Source organism: Rana temporaria (assembly GCF_905171775.1).
Source record: "Rana temporaria chromosome 5 unlocalized genomic scaffold, aRanTem1.1 chr5x, whole genome shotgun sequence".
Taxonomy (NCBI): Eukaryota; Metazoa; Chordata; class Amphibia; order Anura; family Ranidae; genus Rana; species Rana temporaria.
In genome coordinates this window covers 24569-52347 of record NW_024404465.1, presented here as the reverse complement: position 1 = coordinate 52347, position 27779 = coordinate 24569, and the positions used below count along the sequence as shown (strand labels likewise).

The following is a 27779-nucleotide window of genomic DNA, read 5'->3' as shown; positions in this document are numbered from 1 at the left end:
AAGGGTCGGTGTCTCCTCTATAAAGGGTTGGTGTCTCCTCTATAAAGGGTCGGTGTCTCCTCTATAAAGGGTCGGTGTCCTCTCTATAAAGGGTCGGTGTCTCCTCTATAAAGGGTCGGTGTCTCCTCTATAAAGGGTCGGTGTCCCCTCTATAAAGGGTCGGTGTCTCCTCTATAAAGGGTCGGTGTCCTCTCTATAAAGGGTTGGTGTCTCCTCTCTATAAAGGGTCGGTGTCCTCTCTATAAAGGGTCGGTGTCCTCTCTATAAAGGGTCGGTGTCTCCTCTATAAAGGGTCGGTGTCCTCTCTATAAAGGGTCGGTGTCTCCTCTATAAAGGGTTGGTGTCTCCTCTATAAAGGGTCGGTGTCTCCTCTATAAAGGGTCGGTGTCCTCTCTATAAAGGGTCGGTGTCTCCTCTATAAAGGGTCGGTGTCTCCTCTATAAAGGGTCGGTGTCCCCTCTATAAAGGGTCGGTGTCTCCTCTATAAAGGGTCGGTGTCCTCTCTATAAAGGGTCGGTGTCCTCTCTATAAAGGGTCGGTGTCTCCTCTCTATAAAGGGTCGGTGTCCTCTCTATAAAAGGTCGGTGTCCTCTCTATAAAGGGTCGGTGTCTCCTCTCTATAAAGGGTCGGTGTCCTCTCTATAAAGGGTCGGTGTCTCCTCTATAAAGGGTCGGTGTCCCCTCTATAAAGGGTCGGTGTCCTCTCTATAAAGGGTCGGTGTCCTCTCTATAAAGGGTCGGTGTCTCCTCTATAAAGGGTCGGTGTCTCCTCTATAAAGGGTCGGTGTCCCCTCTATAAAGGGTCGGTGTCCTCTCTATAAAGGGTCGGTGTCCTCTCTATTAAGGGTCGGTGTCTCCTCTATAAAGGGTCGGTGTCTCCTCTATAAAGGGTCGGTGTCCTCTCTATAAAGGGTTGGTGTCTCCTCTCTATAAAGGGTCGGTGTCCTCTCTATAAAGGGTCGGTGTCCTCTCTATAAAGGGTCGGTGTCTCCTCTATAAAGGGTCGGTGTCCTCTCTATAAAGGGTCGGTGTCTCCTCTATAAAGGGTTGGTGTCTCCTCTATAAAGGGTCGGTGTCTCCTCTATAAAGGGTCGGTGTCCTCTCTATAAAGGGTCGGTGTCTCCTCTATAAAGGGTCGGTGTCTCCTCTATAAAGGGTCGGTGTCCCCTCTATAAAGGGTCGGTGTCTCCTCTATAAAGGGTCGGTGTCCTCTCTATAAAGGGTCGGTGTCCTCTCTATAAAGGGTCGGTGTCCTCTCTATAAAGGGTCGGTGTCCTCTCTATAAAGGGTCGGTGTCCTCTCTATAAAGGGTCGGTGTCCTCTCTATAAAGGGTCGGTGTCCTCTCTATAAAGGGTCGGTGTCCTCTCTATAAAGGGTCGGTGTCTCCTCTATAAAGGGTCGGTGTCCTCTCTATAAAGGGTCGGTGTCCTCTCTATAAAGGGTCGGTGTCCTCTCTATAAAGGGTCGGTGTCTCCTCTATAAAGGGTCGGTGTCTCCTCTATAAAGGGTCGGTGTCCCCTCTATAAAGGGTCGGTGTCCTCTCTATAAAGGGTCGGTGTCCTCTCTATAAAGGGTCGGTGTCCTCTCTATAAAGGGTCGGTGTCTCCTCTATAAAGGGTCGGTGTCCTCTCTATAAAGGGTCGGTGTCCTCTCTATAAAGGGTCGGTGTCCTCTCTATAAAGGGTCGGTGTCTCCTCTATAAAGGGTCGGTGTCTCTCTATAAAGGGTCGGTGTCTCCTCTATAAAGGGTCGGTGTCTCCTCTCTATAAAGGGTCGGTGTCCTCTCTATTAAGGGTCGGTGTCTCCTCTATAAAGGGTCGGTGTCCTCTCTATAAAGGGTCGGTGTCTCCTCTATAAAGGGTGGGTGTCTCCTCTATAAAGGGTCGGTGTCCTCTCTATAAAGGGTCGGTGTCTCTATAAAGGGTCGGTGTCCTCTCTATAAAGGGTCGGTGTCCTCTCTATAAAGGGTCGGTGTCTCCTCTCTATAAAGGGTCGGTGTCCTCTCTATAAAGGGTCGGTGTCCTCTCTATAAAGGGTCGGTGTCCTCTCTATAAAGGGTCGGTGTCCTCTCTATAAAGGGTTGGTGTCTCTATAAAGGGTCGGTGTCTCCTCTCTATAAAGGGTCGGTGTCCTCTCTATAAAGGGTCGGTGTCTCCTCTATAAAGGGTCGGGGTCTCCTCTATAAAGGGTCGGTGTCCTCTCTATAAAGGGTCGGTGTCCTCTCTATAAAGGGTCGGTGTCCTCTCTATAAAGGGTCGGTGTCCTCTCTATAAAGGGTCGGTGTCTCCTCTATAAAGGGTCGGTGTCCCCTCTATAAAGGGTCGGTGTCCTCTCTATAAAGGGTCGGTGTCCTCTCTATAAAGGGTCGGTGTCTCCTCTATAATGGGTCAGTGTCCTCTCTATAAAGGGTCGGTGTCTCCTCTATAAAGGGACGGTGTTCCCTCTATAAAGGGTCGGTGTCCCCTCTATAAAGGGTCGGTGTCTCCTCTATAAAGGGTCGGTGTCCTCTCTATAAAGGGTCGGTGTCTCCTCTCTATAAAGGGTCGGTGTCTCCTCTCTATAAAGGGTCGGTGTCCTCTCTATTAAGGGTCGGTGTCTCCTCTATAAAGGGTCGGTGTCCTCTCTATAAAGGGTCGGTGTCTCCTCTATAAAGGGTCGGTGTTCCCTCTATAAAGGGTCGGTGTCTCCTCTATAAAGGGTCGGTGTCTCCTCTATAAAGGGTCGGTGTCCTCTCTATAAAGGGTCGGTGTCCTCTCTATAAAGGGTGGGTGTCCTCTCTATAAAGGGTCGGTGTCTCCTCTATAAAGGGTCGGTGTCTCCTCTATAAAGGGTCGGTGTCTCCTCTCTATAAAGGGTCGGTGTCCTCTCTATAAAGGGTCGGTGTCTCCTCTATAAAGGGTCGGTGTCCTCTCTATAAAGGGTCGGTGTCTCCTCTATAAAGGGTCGGTGTCCTCTCTATAAAGGGTCGGTGTCTCCTCTATAAAGGGTCGGTGTCTCCTCTATAAAGGGTCGGTGTCCTCTCTATAAAGGGTCGGTGTCCTCTCTATAAAGGGTCGGTGTCTCCTCTATAAAGGGTCGGTGTCTCCTCTATAAAGGGTCGGTGTCCCCTCTATAAAGGGTCGGTGTCCTCTCTATAAAGGGTCGGTGTCCTCTCTATAAAGGGTCGGTGTCTCCTCTATAAAGGGTCGGTGTCTCCTCTATAAAGGGTCGGTGTCCTCTCTATAAAGGGTCGGTGTCTCCTCTATAAAGGGGCGGTGTCTTCTCTATAAAGGGTCGGTGTCTCCTCTATAAAGGGTCGATGTCCTCTCTATAAAGGGTCTGTGTCTCCTCTATAAAGGGTCGGTGTCCTCTCTATAAAGGGTCGGTGTCCTCTCTATTAAGGGTCGGTGTCTCCTCTATAAAGGGTCGGTGTCCTCTCTATAAAGGGTCGGTGTCTCCTCTATAAAGGGTCGGTGTCTCCTCTATAAAGGGTGGGTGTCTCCTCTATAAAGGGTGGGTGTCCTCTCTATAAAGGGTCGGTGTCTCTATAAAGGGTCGGTGTCCTCTCTATAAAGGGTCGGTGTCTCCTCTCTATAAAGGGTCGGTGTCCTCTCTATAAAGGGTCGGTGTCCTCTCTATAAAGGGTCGGTGTCCTCTCTATAAAGGGTCGGTGTCCTCTCTATAAAGGGTTGGTGTCTCTATAAAGGGTCGGTGTCTCCTCTCTATAAAGGGTCGGTGTCCTCTCTATAAAGGGTCGGTGTTCCCTCTATAAAGGGTTGGTGTCTCCTCTATAAAGGGTCGGTGTCCTCTCTATAAAGGGTCGGTGTCCTCTCTATAAAGGGTCGGTGTCCTCTCTATAAAGGGTCAGTGTCTCCTCTCTATAAAGGGTCGGTGTCCTCTCTATTAAGGGTCGGTGTCTCCTCTATAAAGGGTCGGTGTCCTCTCTATAAAGGGTCGGTGTCCTCTCTATAAAGGGTCGGTGTCTCCTCTATAAAGGGTCGGTGTCTCCTCTATAAAGGGTCGGTGTCCTCTCTATAAAGGGTCGGTGTCTCCTCTATAAAGGGTCGGTGTCCTCTCTATAAAGGGTCGGTGTCCTCTCTATAAAGGGTCGGTGTCTCCTCTATAAAGGGTCGGTGTCTCCTCTATAAAGGGTCGGTGTCCTCTCTATAAAGGGTCGGTGTCTCCTCTATAAAGGGTCGGTGTCCTCTCTATAAAGGGTCGGTGTTCCCTCTATAAAGGGTCTGTGTCCTCTCTATAAAGGGTCGGTGTCTCCTCTATAAAGGGTCGGTGTCTCCTCTATAAAGGGTCGGTGTCCTCTCTATAAAGGGTCGGTGTCTCCTCTATAAAGGGTCGGTGTTCCCTCTATAAAGGGTCGGTGTTCCCTCTATAAAGGGTCGGTGTCTCCTCTCTATAAAGGGTCGGTGTCTCCTCTATAAAGGGTCGGTGTCTCCTCTATAAAGGGTCGGTGTCCTCTCTATAAAGGGTCGGTGTCTCCTCTATAAAGGGTCGGTGTCCTCTCTATAAAGGGTCGGTGTCTCCTCTATAAAGGGTCGGTGTCTCCTCTATAAAGGGTCGGTGTTCCCTCTATAAAGGGTCTGTGTCCTCTCTATAAAGGGTCGGTGTCTCCTCTATAAAGGGTCGGTGTCTCCTCTATAAAGGGTCGGTGTTCCCTCTATAAAGGGTCTGTGTCTCCTCTATAAAGGGTCGGTGTCTCCTCTATAAAGGGTCTGTGTCCTCTCTATTAAGGGTCGGTGTCTCCTCTATAAAGGGTCGGTGTCCTCTCTATAAAGGGTCGGTGTCTCCTCTATAAAGGGTCGGTGTCTCCTCTATAAAGGGTCGGTGTCCTCTCCATAAAGGGTCGGTGTCTCCTCTCTATAAAGGGTCGGTGTCTCCTCTATAAAGGGTCGGTGTCTCCTCTATAAAGGGTCGGTGTCCTCTCTATAAAGGGTCGGTGTCCTCTCTATAAAGGGTCGGTGTCTCCTCTATAAAGGGTCGGTGTCTCCTCTATAAAGGGTCGGTGTCTCCTCTATAATGGGTCAGTGTCTCCTCTATAAAGGGTCGGTGTCCTCTCTATAAAGGGTCGGTGTCCTCTCTATAAAGGGTCGGTGTCTCCTCTATAAAGGGTCGGTGTCTCCTCTATAAAGGGTCGGTGTCTCCTCTATAAAGGGTCGGTGTCTCCTCTATAAAGGGTGGGTGTCCTCTCTATGAAGGGTCGGTGTCCTCTCTATAAAGGGTCTGTGTCCTCTCTATAAAGGGTCGGTGTCTCCTCTATAAAGGGTCGGTGTCCCCTCTATAAAGGGTCGGTGTCTCCTCTATAAAGGGTGGGTGTCCTCTCTATGAAGGGTCGGTGTCTCCTCTATAAAGGGTCGGTGTCTCCTCTATAAAGGGTCGGTGTCCTCTCTATAAAGGGTCGGTGTCTCCTCTATAAAGGGTCGGTGTCTCCTCTATAAAGGGTCGGTGTCCCCTCTATAAAGGGTCGGTGTCTCCTCTATAAAGGGTGGGTGTCTCCTCTATAAAGGGTCGGTGTCTCCTCTATAAAGGGTCGGTGTCCTCTCTATAAAGGGTCGGTGTCTCCTCTCTATAAAGGGTCGGTGTCTCCTCTATAAAGGGTCTGTGTCTCCTCTATAAAGGGTCGGTGTCTCCTCTATAAAGGGTCGGTGTCTCCTCTATAAAGGGTCGGTGTCCTCTCTATAAAGGGTCGGTGTCCCCTCTATAAAGGGTCGGTGTCTCCTCTATAAAGGGTCGGTGTCCCCTCTATAAAGGGTCGGTGTCCTCTCTATAAAGGGTCGGTGTCCTCTCTATAAAGGGTCGGTGTCTCTATAAAGGGTCGGTGTCCTCTCTATAAAGGGTCGGTGTCTCTATAAAGGGTCGGTGTCCTCTCTATAAAGGGTCGGTGTCCCCTCTATAAAGGGTCGGTGTCCTCTCTATAAAGGGTCGGTGTCTCCTCTATGAAGGGTCGGTGTCTCCTCTATAAAGGGTCGGTGTCTCCTCTATAAAGGGTCGGTGTCTCCTCTATAAAGGGTCGGTGTCTCCTCTATAAAGGGTCGGTGTCTCCTCTATAAAGGGTCGGTGTCTCCTCTATAAAGGGTCGGTGTCTCTATAAAGGGTCGGTGTCCTCTCTATAAAGGGTCGGTGTCCTCTCTATAAAGGGTCGGTGTCCCCTCTATAAAGGGTCAGTGTCCTCTCTATAAAGGGTCGGTGTCTCCTCTATAAAGGGTCGGTGTCCTCTCTATAAAGGGTCGGTGTCTCCTCTATAAAGGGTCGGTGTCTCCTCTATAAAGTGTCGGTGTCCTCTCTATAAAGGGTCGGTGTCTCCTCTCTATAAAGGGTCGGTGTCTCCTCTATAAAGGGTCTGTGTCTCCTCTATAAAGGGTCGGTGTCTCCTCTATAATGGGTCGGTGTCCCCTCTATAAAGGGTCGGTGTCTCCTCTATAAAGGGTCGGTGTCCTCTCTATAAAGGGTCGGTGTCTCCTCTATAAAGGGTCGGTGTCCTCTCTATAAAGGGTCGGTGTCTCCTCTATAAAGGGTCGGTGTCCTCTCTATAAAGGGTCGGTGTCCTCTCTATAAAGGGTCGGTGTCTCCTCTATAAAGGGTCGGTGTCCTCTCTATAAAGGGTCGGTGTCCTCTCTATAAAGGGTCGGTGTCTCCTCTATAAAGGGTCGGTGTCTCCTCTATAAAGGGTCGGTGTCCTCTATATAAAGGGTCGGTGTCCTCTCTATAAAGGGTTGGTGTCTCTATAAAGGGTCGATGTCCTCTCTATAAAGGGTCGGTGTCTCCTCTCTATAAAGGGTCGGTGTCTCCTCTATAAAGGGTCGGTGTCTCCTCTCTATAAAGGGTCGGTGTCCTCTCCATAAAGGGTCGGTGTCTCCTCTATAAAGGGTCGGGGTCTCCTCTCTATAAAGGGTCGGTGTCCTCTCTATAAAGGGTCGGTGTCTCCTCTATAAAGGGTCGGTGTCCTCTCTATAAAGGGTCGGTGTCTCCTCTATAAAGGGTCGGTGTCTCCTCTATAAAGTGTCGGTGTCCTCTCTATAAAGGGTCGGTGTCTCCTCTCTATAAAGGGTCGGTGTCTCCTCTATAAAGGGTCTGTGTCTCCTCTATAAAGGGTCGGTGTCTCCTCTATAATGGGTCGGTGTCCCCTCTATAAAGGGTCGGTGTCTCCTCTATAAAGGGTCGGTGTCCTCTCTATAAAGGGTCGGTGTCTCCTCTATAAAGGGTCGGTGTCCTCTCTATAAAGGGTCGGTGTCTCCTCTATAAAGGGTCGGTGTCCTCTCTATAAAGGGTCGGTGTCCTCTCTATAAAGGGTCGGTGTCTCCTCTATAAAGGGTCGGTGTCCTCTCTATAAAGGGTCGGTGTCTCCTCTCTATAAAGGGTCGGTGTCCTCTCTATAAAGGGTCGGTGTCTCCTCTATAAAGGGTCGGTGTCCTCTCTATAAAGGGTCGGTGTCTCCTCTATAAAGGGTCGGTGTCTCCTCTATAAAGGGTCGGTGTCCTCTCTATAAAGGGTCAGTGTCTCCTCTATAAAGGGTCGGTGTCTCCTCTATAAAGGGTCGGTGTCCTCTCTATAAAGGGTCGGTGTCCTCTCTATAAAGGGTCGGTGTCTCCTCTATAAAGGGTCGGTGTCCTCTCTATAAAGGGTCAGTGTCTCCTCTATAAAGGGTCGGTGTCTCCTCTATAAAGGGTCGGTGTCTCCTCTATAAAGGGTCGGTGTCTCCTCTCTATAAAGGGTCGGTGTCTCCTCTATAAAGGGTCGGTGTCCTCTCTATAAAGGGTCGGTGTCCTCTCTATAAAGGGTCGGTGTCTCCTCTATAAAGGGTCGGTGTCTCCTCTATAAAGGGTCGGTGTCCTCTCTATAAAGGGTCGGTGTCCTCTCTATAAAGGGTCGGTGTCCCCTCTATAAAGGGTCGGTGTCCCCTCTATAAAGGGTCGGTGTCTCCTCTATAAAGGGTCGGTGTCTCCTCTATAAAGGGTCGGTGTCCTCTCTATAAAGGGTCGGTGTCTCCTCTATAAAGGGTCGGTGTCTCCTCTATAAAGGGTCGGTGTCTCCTCTATAAAGGGTCGGTGTCCTCTCTATAAAGGGTCGGTGTCCTCTCTATAAAGGGTCGGTGTCTCCTCTATAAAGGGTCGGTGTCTCCTCTATAAAGGGTCGGTGTCCTCTCTATAAAGGGTCTGTGTCTCCTCTATAAAGGGTCGGTGTCTCCTCTATAAAGGGTCGGTGTCTCCTCTATAAAGGGTCGGTGTCTCCTCTATAAAGGGTCGGTGTCCTCTCTATAAAGGGTCGGTGTCCCCTCTATAAAGGGTCGGTGTCTCCTCAGATCTCACCCTTTAGATCGCCCCGTCAGACCCCCCCCCTCAGATCGCCCCGTCAGCCCCCCCCCCTCCCTCACATCGCCCCGTCAGATCTCACCCTTTAGATCGCCCCGTCAGAGCCCCCACCCTCCCTCAGATCACCCCCTCAGATCGCATCCCTCAGATCGCCCCATCAGACCCCCCCCTCCCTCAGATCGCCCCATCAGATCGCATCCCTCAGATCGCCCCATCAGATCTCACCCTTTAGATCGCCCCGTCAGACCCCCCATCCCTCAGATCGTCCCGTTTCAGTATGTGATAGGTGAGGGACTTTCCAGAACTTGTAATGGGAAGATGAATGGATCTGATTTATTACTCATCACTTCAAACAGAGAGTTGTGTGGGTGATAAGAGGGGGGGGCAGGGTGCTCCAGGGGAGGGGGGGCAGGGTGCTCCAGGGGAGGGGGGCTCCGTGTCATGGAAAGATGATACTGATAACTTGTGTATATACATCAGTCTGGGAGTCCGGAGACCGGCGTCTGGCTGGGACTCTATACTGGGAGAGTGGAACACCGAGAGCTCTGCTCCGATATTCCAGCACCGATCCCTCCGAGATATTCCGAGTTCCGATCAATGATTGGATGGAGTGATGACAAGGCGTGACATCTGAGGAAGGGAAGATCACGTCACATACAGAGAACATACAGACCCTTCAGCCATGTTGGAGAAGACAGCTGCTCGTCAGATTGGGTCGTGTTTGATGAGGTGTCGTACTTTGGACCCTACAAGTCCCCTGTGGACCGGGTTCTCCAGGTTGTCCACGGCCCCCCTCATCCATGAGGCCAGGGAAGACGCTTCGCTGGCCAGTCAGACTCTGCCCTTCGAGGCCATTCCAACCACCGGACGCAGCGCCTGGTTCAACCTCTTCCAGTTCTGGAGGAAGAACAGCTTCCAGCGCATGCACCTCGCCATGGAGGAGAACTTCCAGAACCTGGGGCCCATCTACAGGTGAGTGCCCTTCATTGTGATACACTATGTGCAGCCCCCCACCAATGGAGCTCAGGGGTCCTGCTAATCCTCCATCATATAAAGACATTGTAGACAGTTGTGCTCCTCCAGCCTGGTGGTAACAGTTTGGTGAAGTCCCTTTTCTGTTCCAAAATAGCTGCGCCCCCCCCCCCCCTTACAAAGCGCAAGGTGTGGCCAGTTTGGTGTGGAGGAACTTGAGTGTCCTGCACAGAGCCCTGACCTTATCTCTACTGAACATCTTTGGGATGAACTGGAACACCAATGGTGAGCCAGGTCTTCTCATCCAACATCAGTCCCGTCCTTGGAGGTTCTTGATTAAAAAAGCCTACCAATAATAGTAATAGGGTCACCTCACTCCTAACGGATACACTATATGGCCCAAAGGATGCAGACACCCCTCCAAATGATGGAGTTTGGTTTGGTGAAGACCCCTTTTTGTTCCACCATGACTGTCCCCTGTACAAAGCCAGCTCCATAAAGACATGGTGTGGCCAGTTTGGTGTGGAGGAATTCAGGTGTCCTGCATAGAGCCCTGACCTCATCCCTACTGAACAGATGTTCTTTTGGCTTAATGGACATAAAAGGCCACAGACACACTTCAAAATGTTGTGGGAAGCCATTCCAGAAAAGTGGCACCACCTCCATAATGATAGGTTCCTCCAATTTGGTACATATATACAGCATTGAGTGTGACTAGTACAGACCATAGTGGGGTTCTCAGTCCCCCTGTACCCTTATTAGAGACACAGAGTGATCTACACATAAGAGGGTCCGGGGAAGCTGGACACGGAGCCTCCAGAGCTCTCCAGGGCAAGCTGAGACGCACAAACCCCCCACCCAAAGTGACTCCTGTCACACCACTGATCAGACCCTTCACCAAAAACACGACGGACAGAGTCTGGTGTGAAGGATCCTCACCTTCCCAAGCTGAGCTGCACAAACCCCCCACCCAAAGTGACTTCCGTCACAAGTTTGAAGGAACTCCAGTGTCCTGCACAGAACCCTGACCTCAACCCTACTAAACACCTTTGGGATGAATTGGAACTCCAATTGAGAGGCAGGTCTCTCATCCAGCATCAGTTCTGTCCTTAACCACTTGCTTACTGGGCACATATACCCAGGGATGGACTGGCCATAGGGACTACAGGGAGTTTCCCGGTGGGCCGATGGCTCAGTGGGCCGTTTTTTAAAACAGAGATGCTGCTTGAAGAACTTTTTTTAACGCCCTGGCAGTGCCCCAGTGTGAAAGCACTCAGGCTTTCACACTGGGACTGCAGCGGAAGCGTTTTTCAGTCGATTTACAGGCGCCCAAAAGCGCCTAAAAAATGCCTCAGTGTAAAAATGGGTTCTTAACACACACCCCATCTCTTTTACACTCTCTTTTTCTTACACTCACCCCCCTCTCTCACCCACCCCTCTCACCCCCTTTCCCTCTCTCTCATTCCCCTCTCTCTCTCTCACCCACCCCCTCTCACCCCCTTTCCCTCTCTCTCACCCTCTCATGATATACAATAATGGATGTAGGGGCCTTTTGGTGGGCGTGATTTTTCGGGGGGGGGGGCAGCATTTTATTGAATTAAAGTGGGCCGGTCTGGATGAAGTCCAGGGCCAAATGTTTGTCCCAGTCCAGCCCTGCATATACCCCCCTCCTGCCCAGGCGAAATTTCAGCTTCCGGCACTGCGTCGTCTCGAATGACAATTGCGTGGTCGTGCGGCGTGGCTCCCAAACAAAATTGGCGTCCTTTTTTCCCCACAAATAGAGCTTTCTTTTGATGGTATTTGATCACCTCTGCGGTTTTTAGTTTTTGCGCTATAAACAAAAATAGAGCGACAATTTTGAAAAAAACACACAATATTTTTTACTTTTTGCTATAATAAATATTCCATTTTAAAAAAAAATAACTTTTTTTCCCTCAGTTTAGGGCGATACGTATTCTTCTACATATGTTTGGTTAAAAAAAATCGCAATAAGCGTTTATCGATTGGTTTGTGCAAAAGTTATAGCGCCTACAAAATAGGGGATAGTTTTATGGCATTTTTATTAATATTTTTTATTAGTAATGGCGGCAATCAGCAATTTTTATCGTGACTGCGACATTATGGCGGACACATCGGACACTATTGACGCTATTTTGGGACCATTGTCATTTTTACAGCGATCAGTGCTATACAAATGCACTGATTACTGTGTAAATTACACTGGCAGGGAAGGGGGTTAACCACTAGGGGGCGAGGGAGGGGTTAAGTGTGTCCTAGGGAGTGATTCTAACGGTGTGGGGGCGTGGCTATGAGGGACACGACACTGAACACTGCTCACGATCACAGGGAACAGACGATCAGTGTCCTGTCACTAGGCAGAACAGGGAGATGCTTGTTTACACTGACCTCTCCCCGTTCTGCCGCTCTGTGACACGTGGGACATCGAGTCATTGTGCGATTCGCGGTCACACTCACGGAGCACGTGGCGGGCGGGTGATTTAAAGGGGACGTACAGATACATCCCTTTGCGCAGCCGTGCCATTCTGCCGATGTACATCGGCGTGCAGCAGTCGGTAAAGTGGTTAGAAAAAGCCTACCATTTGTGGTGGTATTACCAAGCTGCTAGATTGGCCCAACTATCGGACGTATACATCAAAAAGGATCGTCCTGAATGGGTTAATATAGAAGAACAGGCATCCCCAGCGTATTCGTTAGAAAGTTTATTGTGGTGTATCCCCAAACGTAGACCTTCTATTCTGTCACAGGCTTTAGTTCTCTGGGATTCACTTAGGAATAATCCTTCCATAATCTCGAAGGGTCAACCTTTGGCTGATATTTTTCAAGATCCGATCTTTACCTCTAATATTGATATCGAATCATTTAAATGGTGGCGTGACAAGGGGGTGTACCGTATTGGGCGTTTTTTTCACATTTAGGTCCCCTTTCTGAACAATATTTTGTGGATAATTTTAATCTTCCTTCCTCTGAGAAATTGAGATTTTCTCAAATATACGATTATGCTCAGAAACTTTGGACAGACGAAATTGTATCTGGACGTCTATCTCCATATGAGCATAAATGTGATCAAGTTATTTTGGTTATATATAAATCACTTGCGACAAATGATAATAAATTACCTCATATGCCAGCTTGGGAGAGGGAACTTCATGATGAATGGGACTTGAAAGATTGGTGTGGAAACTTTATTAGATCTATTAAAGGCTTTATGAGTGTGCCTCTTATGGAGGCAAATGTGAAAATATTTACCAGGTGGTATCTTGTTCCTCTAAAATTGGCATCTATTTATCCCTCCTCCTCACCTCTGTGCTTTAGAGGATGCCATGGGGTGGGCTCTATGATACACACATGGTGGGAATGTCCAAGGATACGTGGATACTGGAACAAGGTATTCCATATTATTAGACGGGTCACGGGTTGTAATTTACATCAGTCCCCGGCGATTGCTTTGCTGAATGGATTCATACCTCAGGTTCAAAAGGTTACCAGAAAACTGATATTATTTATCCTGACGGGTGCTAGAATTACTATAGCAGCTGCCTGGAAGAAACCATCGGTTTCTATACTAAGTATGAAAAGAAAAGTCACATGGATAATGGAACAAGAAAAAAGAATTGGCTCCATGATGGATACACTCAGGGCAGCCATCAGGAAATATGGGGCCCCTTACACAGCTTCAGGCATGGGCCCCCTGGAGCAGAGAACCGGGGGGGGGGGGGGGATGCCGCCTGAAATTGAGAAGGGGGGGGGGGGCTGGTGCGAATTGAGAAGCGTGGGTGGCCCTTTACAAAAAAAAGAAGAAATAAAGAAAAATATATATAAAAAAGTGGGGTAGCCATCCGGGGCCCTGGGGACCTCAGATTTTTATTTTTTTATAAAAATAAATTAGAAAAAAGGGGGGTTGCCATCCGGAACCTCTGGGCCCTTTAATAAAAAAAGAAATATATATAAAAAAATAAAATAAACATTTATAAAAAAAAAAGGGGGTTGCCATCCAGGACCCTGGGGACCTCTGGGCCCTTTAATAATAAAAAAAATAAAATAAACATTTATAAAAAAAAAAAGGGTTTTTTTCCACATGGGGCCCTGGGGACCTCTGAGCCCTTTAATAAAAAAAAAAATATATATATATATATATATATATATATATATATATATAAAAATAAAGAAAAAAAAGAAATAAAATAATATAATTTTTTTTTATTATTATTAAAAAAAAGGGGGGTTGCCATCCGGGGCCCTGGGGACCTCTGGGCCCTATAATAATAATAATAATAATAATAATAATATATATATATATATATATATATATATATATAAATAAAATAAAAAGATATATAAAAAAATACTTATTTTTTTATAAAAAAAGGGGGGTTGTCATCCTGGGCTCTGGGGATCTCCGGGCCCCCCGTACCCCTAAAAAAATGGCCCTTTAATAAAAAATAAAATAAAAATATATATTAGAATTTTTTTTTATATAAAAAAAAGGGGGGTTGCCATCCGGGGCCCTGGGGGCCTTCGGGCCCCTGGGGACCTCTGGACCTCTAAAAAAAATAAAAAAATTTGCCCTTTAATAAAAAATAAAATAAAAATATATTTAAAAAAATATATATATATTTTTTAGAAAAAAATAATAAAAAAAGGGGGAGTTTCCATATGGGGCCCTGTGGGCCTCCGGGCCCCTGGGGACCTCCGGACCCCTAAAAAAAAAAAAAAAAAAAAAAACCTTAAAAATAAAAAAAATTTTTTTTTTTTTTTTTTAAAGGGGGTTGCCATCCGGGCCCCTGGGGACCTTCGGGCCCCTTACAGGTGTACTGCCTGTACCCCCCTGATGGCGGCCCTGGATACACTTACCCAGTTCAATGAAATATGGGAGCCTTGGTTGAAATTTATGGGAATCTCATATACCTTGCGGATTTAGTATTAGCTTTCGCTTTGGACTGATGTGCACTTTTGACAGGTAGGCTCTTTGTCCTTCTTTTATCTCTTCTCCAACTCCTTTCTCTTTCTCTATCTTTCTTTCTTTTATTATGCTGTCTTTCTTTTTCTCTAATATTATTTCTCTTTCTCTCTTATTTTTTTGTTTATGTTGTTTCTTTTTTTTTTTTATTATATGAATAAGGAACAAGTTTTGCATACATATATTGTTATTTTCCTTTATTTTGACAAGAATAATATATATTCTTTATTATTCTTCCCATATGTTACATTTTATTTTAAAATGGTTTGATTGAACCTAATTGTAATGGTTTCTTAAAGCGGTTCCCCACCCTAAAGTGGAGTCCCGCTGATCGGAACCCTCCCCCCCTCCGGTGTCACATTTGACACCTTTCAGGGGGGAGGGGGGTGCAGACACCTGTCTAAAGACAGGTATTTGCACCCACTTCCGGCCACACGATACGGGCAAAGGACGGGTTTTTCTGACTTCCCGTCTGTCGCCCGTTGTGTGCTGGGAACACTCGGCTCCCAGCACACAGCGTGTGAGCCAATCGGCGGGCGCAGCGCGACTCGCGCCGTAGGGAACCGGGCAGTGAAGCCGCAGCGCTTCACTTCCTGGTTCCCTCAGCGTGGATGGCGGGGGGAGCAGCAGAGTGACGAGCGATCGCTCCTCCTCTGCTGCGATCAGCGCTGGACTCCAGGACAGGTAAGTGTCCTAATATTAAAAGTCAGCAGCTGCAGGATTTGTACCTGCTGGCTTTTAATATATTTTTTTAGTGGCACATCCGCTTTAAACCCTCTTAGGTATGTTATATGGAGGATGGTTTTGAAGTTGTCCTCTTGTTATCGGGTTATTCTTATTATCTATTAACAGAGAGGGGGGATGATAGGGGTTATTCTGCCTCTTAGGGCACAGAGTGATCCCATTAGGGGTGTCGGGGGGTGGAGTTTACCCTGGGCATCGATCCTCCTTATAGATCTAAACAAACAATCTATTATATTTTTTTAAATTTCATGGGTCTGGATTGGATTATACGGATTATAGTATCTCTGGAGGTTGGGGAGGACAATTGGGTTGGATTTTGTTTTCTTCAATATATTTATTCTTTTTTGTTATTCACAATTTCTTTTATGTTTTAATGGTACTTTGTTTCAATGTGGAATGGAAGGGCAGGAAATGAACTAAATGTACCTTGTTGTTTTTGACTGTATGCCACAATGTAATAATTTTAATTGATGTTCATTACATTGTACTGATTTATTTTTTCTGAAAATAAACTTAAACTTGAATGAAAAAAAAAAAGAAAAAGCCTACCAATAATAGTAATAGTGTCATCTCACTCCTAACAGATACACTATATGGCCCAAAGGATGCAGACCCCCTTCCGAACGATGGGAGTTCCGTTTGGTGAAGACCCCTTTCTATCCCCCAATGACTGTGCCCCCCCTGTATACATAAAGACATAGGGGCAGATTCACAAAGAGATACGACGGTGTATCTCTGAGTTTCGTCGGTCGGATCTATGCGACGGATTCATAGAATCAGGTTAACTGCAATTCCAGGCCGGCCGATAGGTGTCGTTTCGGTTTATTTATGCAAATGAGGAGATACGCCGATTCCGAAACGAACGCTTTTTTTTTACGTCATTTGCGTTCGGCTTTTTCTGGCGTATAGTTGCCCCTGGGTCTATGAGGCGCAGCCAATGTTAAGTATGGCCGTCGTTCCCGCGCCGAGTTTTGAATTTTTTACGTCGTTTGCGTAAGTCGTTTCGCGAATACGGATGGACGTAATTTACGTTCACGTTGAAAGCAATGCCGTTTTGCGGCGGATTTTCGAGCATGCGCACTGGGATGTCTTCAAGAACGGCACATGCGCCGTTAAAAAAAAAACGTCAAATACGCGGGGTCAAGCTTAATTTAAATAAAACACGCCCCCTACATCCCCATTTGAATTACGCGGCCTTACGTCGCAACACATACGTTATGCCGCCGTAACTATGGGCGCAAGTTCTTTCTGAATAAAGAACTCGCGCCCAAAGTTAGAGCGGCGTAACGTATAGGAGATACGTTACGCCGGCCGGACAGATACGCGGAGGTATCTGAATCCGGCCCACGGTGATTATTGCTAGCAGCTAATACTGGCCGCTAGCAATAATCGCATGAAAAACCCCACATGCTGGTTGTACCCAAGTTGACAGATCGATCAACCTGCCCATACATGGTTCAAATCTCAACCCACATGCCCAATGTCCGTCCTCCAGGCTCACTCTTAGTGATAATATTCTGTATGAATGTCTTTCTTTTATTTTGAGCCGCTGAGTGTTGTAGTCCACCTGTCACCCTGCCCAGCCCGCCATTCAATTCTCAGTCACTCTTATGCCCCGCACACACGATCGGATTTTCCGTCGGGAAAAACTTGGATGGTTTTTCCCGACGGAATTCCGCTCAAGCTTGGCTTGCATACAAACGGTCACACAAAAGTTCTCGGGAACTTTCGACCATCAAGAACGCTGGTGGCGTACAACGCTACGACGAGCCGAGAAAGTGCTTCCGAGCATGTGTCGAATTGTTTCCGAGCATGCGTCGAATTGTTGCCGAGCATGCGTCGGAATTTTGCACTTCGGAATTGCTACAGACGACCGGATTTTCTGATAGGAATTTTTTCCCGTCTGAAAAATAGAGAACCAGCTCTCAATCTTTTCCTGGTGGAAATTCCGACAGCAGAACTCCGATAGAGCCGACGCAGGGTTGGAATTTCCGTTGGATAATGCGATGGTGTGTACGGGGCATCAGACGATGAACAGTACTTGGTTTTTGTTCGTTTTATTGAGGGAATTTAACTTGGATGGGGGGTAAGGAAAATATGGGATGCCCGGTGGATTGGATGTCAATCACTTGGGACGAACTCTCCCTTCAGTCTCCTCCTGCACTTTCTTTGCTTGCAGACTATTCCTCTTCCTTCCTCCTGCACAACTCTTAATCCTTAGGACCAGCTAGCACATGTAAGGTTGGGCCTGACACTGGCTCCATCAGAACTCAGCAACTGCCCTTTGCAGGCAGGGACCGCGGGTCCCTATAGTGTAACAAGAAATAAATAGGTAGATTCAGAAAGAGTTAGGCCGGATTATCAGTAGATATCAGTAGATAAGCCGACCTAACTCAGAATCTACGCCGACTTATGTTTAAGCGTATTCTCAAACAGAGATACGTTTAACATATCTAAGATACGACGGCTTGCGCCGTTCTATCTTAGAATGCAATATTTCGGATGGCCGCTAGGTGGCGCTTCCATTGCGGTCGGCGTAGAATATGTAAATGAGGTAATACGCCGATTCACGAACGTACGCCCGGCCGACGCAGTACTTTTACGCCGTTTACGTAAGAGATAGGCCGCGTAAAGTTAGAGCTAGGCCCTATTGGAATAGTAATGTCAAGTATGGCCGCCGTTCCCACGTCGAAATTCGAATTTTTTACGTCGTTTGCGTAAGTCGTCCGCGAATCGGGATTTACGACGTCTACGTCCACGTCAAAATCAATAGGCCCGTGCTGCATACTTAGCCGCAATGCGCACTGGGAAATGTAGGCGCCCGGCGCATGCGCAGTTCGCAAAAAATGTAAAAAACTTGAGGTCAAGCCTCATTAACATAAAACACGCCCCCCTTCTACACATTTGAATTAGGCGCCCTTACGCCCGCCGATTTAGGCTACGCCGTCGTAACTTAGCAGGCAAGTACATTGTGAATTATGTACTTGCCTCGCTAACTTACGGCGGCGTAGCTTAAATTCCTTAAGCTACGCCGCCGAAAAGTTACGCGAACGTACGTGAATCTACCTAAAAGTCTATAGTGCTAGCTGTCCTACTGATGGACTACTGCTCCCAGTAAGCCCTCTTCAGACCCTGTCAGCCCTCATGGCTGCAGCTGCCCTACTCCACTGCCCGTCACATCACAATCCTCTCCACCTCCCGACTGCCCATGTCACTCACCAGTCCTCCCGACTGCCCATGTCACTCACCAGTCCTCCCGACTGCCCATGTCACTCACCAGTCCTCCTGACTGCCCATGTCACTCACCAGCCCTCCCGACTGCCCATGTCACTCACCAGCCCTCCCGACTGCCCATGTCACTCACCAGTCCTCCCGACTGCCCATGTCACTCACCAGTCCTCCCGACTGCCCATGTCACTCACCAGCCCTCCCGACTGCCCATGTCACTCACCAGCCCTCCGACTGCCCATGTCACTCACCAGTCCTCCCGACTGCCCATGTCACTCACCAGTCCTCCCGACTGCCCATGTCACTCACCAGCTCTCCCGACTGCCCATGTCACTCACCAGTCCTCCCGACTGCCCATGTCACTCACCAGCCCTCCCGACTGCCCATGTCACTCACCAGCCCTCCCGGCTGCAACCGGTGGCTCCCTCCTGAAGACTTGCCCAGCAGTACTAGCTCCTGCTGCCCTCTTTTCTCCTCCTGTGCCTCCCATCTAGAACCTTCATGTTTTATTAAAAGACCCCATCCTGCACCTGAGCCCAGGCCCAGGGTCACCCCCCTTCCCCTCCTTTACCGCCCCAGACTGGGGAGCTTCCTCAAAGGCCTAGTACAGCACTTCATCTCCAGTTCTTCCACCTGACTTTAGTACAACAGATGTCCTACTTCACTTACTTACCACCTTAACCAAACCCTTAGTATCCCCCCAACCTCTGCCCATTAAATTGAAACCACACCATTGCTTGTTGGGGAAAAATAGGCCGTAGCAGCCTGATTTATTAACATGATATATTTTAACACAAACTAAGCAAGAACATCTGCTAACTTAAAACTACCTGAAGTTGGTCCCCGCAGGCAAAGCCTCTATCCTTCCATAAAATATCTATATATATATAAACATATATATATATGCCCTTTTTGCTGCACTGCGGTCTTCGGATTCCTCTGCAGGCCTCAAGCCGAACAGGCTCAAAGGCGTCTCACGACCGTAGTGCTCCATACTCCATTCTTCCAGCTAACCTCCGTTAACTGGCATCACCCTCATCATCGCCTGTCACCGACAGGTCATTAATTTCCTTCTCAAAGTCTATTCCTTACCCGCAGGGACCAACCAACGCCACCAGCACCCAAAGGTAAAACCTTACCCTTGGGTGCCCCTCCACACCCTAATGGCCCTCTGAATCCCATCCTGTAACCCCAATACCCACATGTCAATCCCAACTGGGCTAAGGTGGACACCATCTCCTCGCAGATACCTCCAGGTCTCTTCCTCTAATTCCATATGGCGTACCACCAACCCCCCGTTCCTCACTACAAACTTGGCCACGTCCCTATTAATTTTTCTCCGGGCCCTGTTGATTCCCGCTACCGACCTAGCCATACGCCATGCAGTCCGAGCCACAATGTCGGACCACACGACGATCATATCCGGAAAGGCCATCCGAAGTCTCAATATATCAAACTTGATATCCCGAGTGATGTCCATCATTGCTCTGACCCCTAGGTCGTTGCCCCCCACGTGCAAGAGTAAGACGTCGGGGGGCCTGTCCAGCCGCGCAAAGCGATGCACTTCCGGAACCACCCTACCCCAGAGCATTCCCGGAATCCCTAACCAGTGCACGCTTGCCTCTTCCCTCGGGAAACCCAACTGCCGACCGCTATGTCTAAGCTCAGCCCGTTTTGCCCCCCAAAAGACATAAGAATGTCCCATTATCCAAACTAGTGCCGGGGTCCCACCTGAAAGAAAAAAGACAATTGCACCAGGTAATCCACCGCAGAACCCAGCAACACTCAAACAGATCACACCACACCCCAGACCCCCTCCCCACCGTCACTTGACGTTACCGTCCTAAACATCCAATAGGTGGGGACGGACATAACTCTGAAATCTCCTAGATTCCCATCTGCCTATGCGCTGTATGGCTTCCGTACCCAATCCCCAACGGGCCGCCTCTGAGGCCGCCCCTATCCTAAAGGAGTGTGACGAAAAACCCTTGCCATCCAACCCCATGGCTAACAAACACTTCCTAAAAACAGCCCCGAACTGATATTTTGACAACGGCAACCCGTCCCTATGTACCAGAAACGACCCCGTCGCCTCAGGCCGTTCGGCCCCGAAGGCCCGCACCGCCTGCACCGGACATAAAGGAGAACCCGTAATTGTAAATACTTGTATGGACTTGCCCCGTCCCCCCTGGTCCGTCTTTGACTTCGGCAGCCAAATAGATACCCTGTCCTGCCCACAAGCCACATCTTGAGAGCGCAAGCCCCCTTGACATTTGGTCGACGGGCTGACCAACTCACTGATCCTGAAAGCCCCGAAGAAAGCCAACGTGAAGGCCGCCCTGAACAGCAAGAACTCATACTCCGAAGAACAAATAACCGGTAATTTGTTCAGCATCCCTTCCAGTAGAGCAAACGACACGGGGCGCCTGGAGTCCCTTGTCGTTCCTGCCTTTCTATAACCTCTCAGCGCCTGCCGCACCCAGAAATCCTTCGTGAAGTCCTGGCACCCCCGTAATTTAAAAAGGAACGCAAGACCTGCCATCTTTTTGTTCAGCGTGGCCACAGACGTGCCGTCCTCCATGTTCCTAGCCACGAAGTACAACACCAGCCATCGTGTCTCCGACCCGAACGGGTCCACAGCCACCATTCTTGCCAAAGCCTCCCATTCCAACCACACCTTGCTATACGCCCCCCAAGTTGCCTCACTCACCGACCTCCTGAGCCATTTTGATATCACTCCAATGCAACCCTCCACAGCCAATCCGGACAAGGCTCTCCGTGTCGGTCCGCCTCCGGTGCCAACTCTCGGAACCTGTCCCACTGAAATCGAGACAGCGCGTCAGCAATAACATTCTCAACCCCAGGCAAATGAACTGCATGAACAAAAATATTCAACTGTAGGCACCGTAGAACCAGATGCTGCAACACCCGAACCACCGGCGGTGATGAAGCCGATACCCTGTTGATGACCTGAACCACTCCCAGGTTGTCCCCATGGAACCTGACCTTCCGATCCCTGAACTCCGAGCCCCACAACTCAACCGCCAGTACCACCGGAAACAATTCCAATAGCACCAAATTCTTAGTGAAACCCGCGTCCACCCAGTCTTGCGGCCAAGGACCCGCACACCACTTGCCTTGAAAGAATGCTCCAAAGCCTGTGGAGCCCGCAGCATCCGTGTACAGCTCCAAGTCAAAGTTACTGACCGGTCCCGCCATCCACAATGCCCGGCCGTTGAATGACTCCAAAAAGGAGTGCCACACCCTCAGATCATCCCTAAGAACCCTGCCGAGCGTGACAAAGTGGTTAGGGGAACTCACGCCCGCGGTCGCCGCCGACAGCCGTCGGCTAAACACCCGCCCCATGGGCAAAATACGGCACGCGAAATTAAGCTTACCGAGCAACGACTGTAGCGCTCTCAGCTTCACTTTCCTGACCCCCAGCATACCCCTGATTTCTGCCTTCATCGCCTCAAGTTTGTCCTCCGGCAAGCGGCATTCCATTGCCATGGAATCCAATGTTATGCCCAGGAAAGTCATCTCCGTGCTTGGGCCCTCCGTCTTCTCGGGAGACAAGGGGACCCCGAATCGCTCCGCCATGTGTTCCAGCGTTGCCAGCAGAATCGCCGTGGTCCGTGACGCCGCCGGTCCAACGCACAGGAAGTCATCCAGGTAGTGGATGATAGAACTCACCCCGGCCACGTCCCTAACCACCCATTCCAAGAATGAGCTGAACATCTCGAACAGTGCACACGAAATGGAACACCCCATGGGCAAGCACTTGTCCACATAAAACTGCCCCCCCCAATGACACCCCAACAGCCGAAAGCTGTCCGGGTGCACTGGCAATAAGCGGAAAGCTGCTTCAATGTCCGATTTTGCCATCAAGGACCCCCGCCCATAATGTCGCACCCAATGGACAGCCGCATCAAATGACGTGTAGCTCACTGTGCAAGCCTCCTGGTCTATAGCGTCATTAACCGACCCCCCTTTTGGGAAGGAGAGGTGGTGTATCAGCCTAAACTTGTTTTGTTCCTTTTTGGGCACCACCCCTAGCGGAGAAACTACCAGATCCCCCCAGGGTGCCGCCGAAAAAGGACCTCCCATGCGCCCCAGAGCTACCTCCTTCCGCAGCTTCTCCGAAACCACTTCCGGATGTAGGAGCGCAGACCGCAAGTTGCGCGGGACCGGAGGTACCACCCCCAGCGCACACGGTATTTGAAAACCCTCTGAGAAACCCTTTTCCAGTGCCCGAGCCGCCCCCCTGTCCGGATACCTACCGAGGAACGGCCGCATCCTTTCCACCATCACCGGTGTCGTCCCTCTTGTTCGCAAAATCTCCGGAACGTCCCTTCCCCTGCTTGAAGCACTTGGACAACGGGTGGGAGCCTCCGCAACCAGAGCACTCGTGTTTGTATCTGCAGGTGCCTCCGAATTTGCACGTGCCGGAGCTAAACTGCCAACACACCCCTTTTGCCCGACCGGCCGGTTGTCCAAGGGACGATGGACCCCCGGCCCCCCCCTTGAAAGGACTGCCCCGGAACCCTCGCCGCCGTCATCAAACACAGCCAAAGGTTCATATCCTTTTGATTCCAGCGCAGGTCCTGCCGCACCGCCATCCGCTGTCGGAATTGTTCATCATATCGCAGCCAAGCGGATCCTCCGTAGATCCTGTGTGCCTCCCCTATCGCATTCTGATATATGAAGAGCCCTGAGCAGCATTCCGGCTTTTTCTCCCCTACCACACACGCTAGGATACTGAACGCCTGCAGCCAATTCGTAAACGTCCGTGGAATCAAGCGGTACCTGCGCCGTTCCTCCTCCTCCTTTTTGGATTCATCCGGCTTCCCCCTGTCCAGGTTGAACTTCTCTAATGGGAGTAACGCGAAAATCTCCACATACTCACCCTTCCATATCTTCTCCCGGACCTCTGCCTTCAAATGTGTCCCCAGCGACGCCTCATAGCATAAGTACACCTCACATTTTGCCGCGTCAGCGAGGCGGATTATTTCCTGTCGCGCAACCTCACTTGCCACCGCCCCTTTTTCCACTGCTGCTGCCGCCGGAGCCGCAGCTGCTCCCGAACCCCCGCTCACCGCGGGGGCGGATGCCACCACCGGCCCAGCCGTCACCACCGCCGGCAGAGTGTTAACAGTAGCGACCCCCCCCCCCCCCCACCGGAACCGCAGGGGGGACCCAAGCCGCAACCGGGCCCGCCGTCGCCCCATCTGAGCCCTCAAATCTGCCCACCAGCTCTTTTATGCCCGCTAAAAAACCCGCAAAACCACCCCCCCCAGGGACACCCCCCCCGCCCGGTGTCACAGACTGAGAGCCACCTGCCCGTGTATCCGCCCCCCCCGAGCTGACACCCCCCCCCCCACTGCCCCCAGCAGACATCACACCCCTCCCCACAGTACGAGGCAAAGATAAAATTGACTTACCGGGCTGCCTAGGTGATGACCCACCAGCCGATCGTCCCGTCTCCACCGCTGCTGCTATCGTCCTGGATGGTTGTTCATCCTCCGAATCCGTCAGCTCCCCCTCCGACCGTAACGTGGATGGATCCTCTTCTTCCGCTGATTGCACCCCAGGGGAAGGATCCCTGGCTGCCGTGGGCCTGGCGTCCGCCTGGTCACTCCTCCGCGCGCCCGACCCGTTCACCGACTTCTGCGCCGCTTTCCGTGGGCCTGGGGGGGTCTCCCCATCCCTGCTGCCCCCAACTAGGTCGCCGGTGGTCCCCTCCCCTTCAATCCGCATCGCAGCAAGGCTGTGGGCCGAGGAAATGGGAAGCCCAGCAGTCGGGCCTCTAGATCTCCCACGCTGAGGCACCGCACCCCCCGCGGTGGCGCGGGGGGCGGGGCCCGCCGAATCACCATCTGTACGCCGCGCGGGCCCAGGTGCTGCTCCAGGGCTGGCCGAACGGCCAGCTGCCGCGCCACGGCCTCGAGTGGGATTCCTCCCGTTCCCCCCCTTTGTGGGCAGAGCTGCGCGCTTGGCGGGGGGGCCCGGAGGGGCCCGCGAACGGGGGCTCCCTTGTCTTCTTTGGGCCCTGGGGGATGTGTCTGGGGAAAAGCGCTCCGGCGGGCGAGATCGCCTGGCACGTCCTCCGTCCCTCCCCCCCGCGTCCTCAATAGCTGCCGACCTACCGAAAATAGGCCGCAGCTGGTCCCGAAGCCACTCAGGGCCGTGCGCCGCCGCCTCCGCCTGCAGCTGATCCAGCATGAGCTGCACCTCAGACATCCTCACTAAACTTTCTTCCGCGCTGTGTGTTGCCGGGAGGGCGGGGACCAAACCTTAAATAAACTCCCTTCCCCCGCCCCCCGGGACCTGACAGCCAATCGTTAATTTGCTGTCCCCTGTGACGTCAGTCATGCCAGCCCTCCACCGAGTCCACTGCGTTCCCCTGCTCTGGGCTTTACTCGACAACTCCTCCTTAGCTGGGCTGACCCTGGGTATTTAAGGAGGCCTGCCCCTGCCAATCCAGGTTGGGGATTGGTCAGGACTCCTTAGAAATCCCCAGGCAGCTCCACCACTCCTCTCCTTCTAGAATCCTCTAGAAGAAAGAGGGAGGTCTCAGTGACGCTGCCTGTGAGTCACCAGCTGCTACTCTGAGCTACTCCCAGCCCACATAAAACAAAATAAACAGGTTGGCTGCCGAAATGTATCTACTCTCCAAAACGAAAATCCTATGTTGTATTTATTGTGCAATGAATGATAGCTTGCCTTTTCTCTCCAGCATAGTATCTTAATGGTTAAATGACTAACTGCGATCCCAGCAGGGGGAGGGGGTTGGCTTGCTTTATATCTGTCTGGTCGTTATGTCAGACTAACTATGAGAAAGGTCCTGATAGGCTGAAACGCGTTAGTGTTGGCTCTGTATGGAACATGTGTACTCCGACTTCGTACATAAGGGGCGATATCAGCCCTCAAAATTTCCACTCGCCTGCTAGCATTTGGCGAGTGGATTTAAGCTGGGGGCGAGAGATGACAGGGCTGCATGACCAATCTCCCTCCAATCTGTGCCTACACTTAGAGTCCCGATGAGATTGGCGGCGGAAGAGGAAAGGTGCATGCTCGGGAAAAGTAGTCTGGTGAGCCGCGCACAGGCAGAGCAGTACACAGAGTGAGGGAAGGATTGTGTGATCCCATTGTGCAGAGGGTAGAGGACGCCTTGGCAGCTGCTTTGCCAGACAAACTATAATCAGTCTGTGTGAGAGAGGATGAGGAGGATGAGGACGGCTTGGTCATCCACTCAACTAATTTCTCTGCATGTTGAGGCTCAACACGGCCAGCTCCCGAAAAGAAGGACGAGCGGCCACGGCCACGTGCTGAAGAGGATGCACCACATCCATCACCAGCGTTACCTCTACATGCAGAGCCTGCTTGCCCTCGTGACTCTCTGCCTCTCTTTGTCCTTCCAGACATATTAATGCGTTCAGGTGATATTAAACAACACACGTGCAGTCACACCAACTGCGTTTAGGTGCTATTAAACAGCAAACGTGCAGTAAGAGCGACTGCGTTTCTGTGCAAATAAATAGCACACGTACACTAACACTAAAGACTAAAGACTATGCAGGCAATACAAGACGTTAGAGCGCTGCATCAAGCACAATCTCCTGCCTGATAGATACTAATAGCAGATCTAGCTAAGCTATACAGTTTATAAATATATTGACAACTCCTAGGGATGTGAATATATTCTCTACAAACTGTAAATGTAACTATACTGACTAGCCTTCCTACTCTATCTATCTACTCTATCTATCTATCTAGTAGAAAAGACACTGGCCCAGATTCAAGAAGCAATTGCGTCTGCGTAACCATAGTTACGCAGCGCAATTGCTTACTTGCGCCGGCGTAACGACTTCTCCTGATTCAGAGAGCTTGTTACAGCCTAATGCCGCGTACACACCATCACTTTATGTGATGAAAAAAAATGACGTTTTTAAAAACGTCACTTTAATTGACTGTGTGTGGGGGAAAACGTCGTTTTATGTCTTCTAAAAAACGACCAAAAAAAATTGAAGCATGTGTCGTTTTTCAAAAGTGCACTTTTTACTTCACAGAAATTGACCGTGTGTAGCAAAAAACTTCGTTTTCTAAGACGTTTTTTCATCCGCGCATGCCCAGAAGCTACTTATGAAGCGAGCTTCAATGGTAAAACGTGGTGGAACGTAACCTCACTTTGCAAGATCATTGTGAGAAAAACGATGGTGTGTATGCAACTTCCTCTTTGAAAATTGAAGTTTCAAAAACGTCGTTTTTTACTTCACAGAAAATGTCGTTTTTTTTCATCACATAAAGTGATGGTGTGTATGCGGCATTAGATATGCGTGGCATAAGGCTCTTATGCCCGCATATCTTAGGCTGCATTCTTGCGATGGCCGCTAGGTGGCGTTCCCGTTGTGCTCAGTGTATAGTATGCAAATTGCATACTAACGCTGATTCACAACGTTACGCGAGCCCTGCGTACGCAGTTTACGTCGTTTGCGTATGGCGGTTTTTGCGTAAGGCTGCCCCTGCTATTAGCAGGGGCAGCCAATGTTACGTATACCCGTCGTTCCCGCGTCGCGAAATTTGAAAGTTACGTAGTTTGCGTAAGTGAATCGTGAATGGCGCTGGACGCCATTCACGTTCACTTTGAAGCAAATGACGTCCTTGCGACGTCATTTACCGCAATGCACGTCGGGAAAGTTTCCCGACGGAGCATGTGCTCTACGCTCGGCGCGGAAACGCGCCTAATTTAAATGATTCCCGCCCCCTACGGGATCATTTACATTAGGCGCCCTTACGCAGGGCATTTTTGAAGAGCGCCCACGCAAAATTACGTGGCTACTGCTTCATGAATGAATCGTAGCGCAAATAATTTGCGTAGGCGCAGGGTAAAAAGGGTACACTGCGCCTCCGTAAGGAGCGCGCAGCTGTACCTGAATCTACCCCACTGTGTCTCTATCTAACTGTCTGACTGCTCTCTGCTCTTTCACAAAGCCGGAACACACTACACGCCGTGCAGGCGGCCTTTTATAGTGTGGGGCGTGTACTAATCCCCCTGAGCCATAATTGGCCAAAGCAACAATGGCTTTGGCCAATTATGGCTCTTCGTTTTTTGCGCGCTGTGATTGGCCAAGCATGCGGGACATACAGCATGCTTGGCCAATTATCAGCGCTCAACGCCACAGTGAATTATGGGACGTTTTGCGTCACTCGAATTTGGCACGAACGACCCGTTTTGTTTGAATTTCGACGAACGATCGAACGACCGATGTACGAGTCGAACATACGTTCGTATCGAACGCGAAGCTCATCCCTAATAACCAGCTGTCCCCTTGCAGGGAGAAGTTGGGGACGCACAGCAGTGTGAATATCATGCTTCCCCAGGATGTGGCGCGACTCTTCCAGTCTGAGGGCGTCTTCCCACGGAGGATGACCATGGAGGCCTGGTCCAAGCACAGAGAACTACGCAACCACAAGCAGGGAGTCTTCCTACTGTAAGTGTGACCTACCTACCTCCCAAACTACACCAGCTGACTGACCTACTCCAAGTGTCTTCTGG

General features: G+C 50.1%; 1 protein-coding gene across 1 annotated transcript in view; it reads left to right on the top strand.

The window, feature by feature from the left end:
• Positions 1-8755: 8755 nt before the first annotated feature.
• The window catches only part of LOC120921857 (cytochrome P450 11B, mitochondrial), a 42474-nt gene continuing 23450 nt past the window's right edge, over positions 8756-27779 (top strand). Inside the window, exons 1-2 of the mRNA XM_040334339.1 lie at positions 8756-9273; positions 27559-27714. Of these exons, the coding sequence (XP_040190273.1) occupies positions 8984-9273; positions 27559-27714 (446 nt within the window). The 5' untranslated portion in view covers positions 8756-8983. The remainder of the gene's footprint in view (positions 9274-27558; positions 27715-27779) is intronic.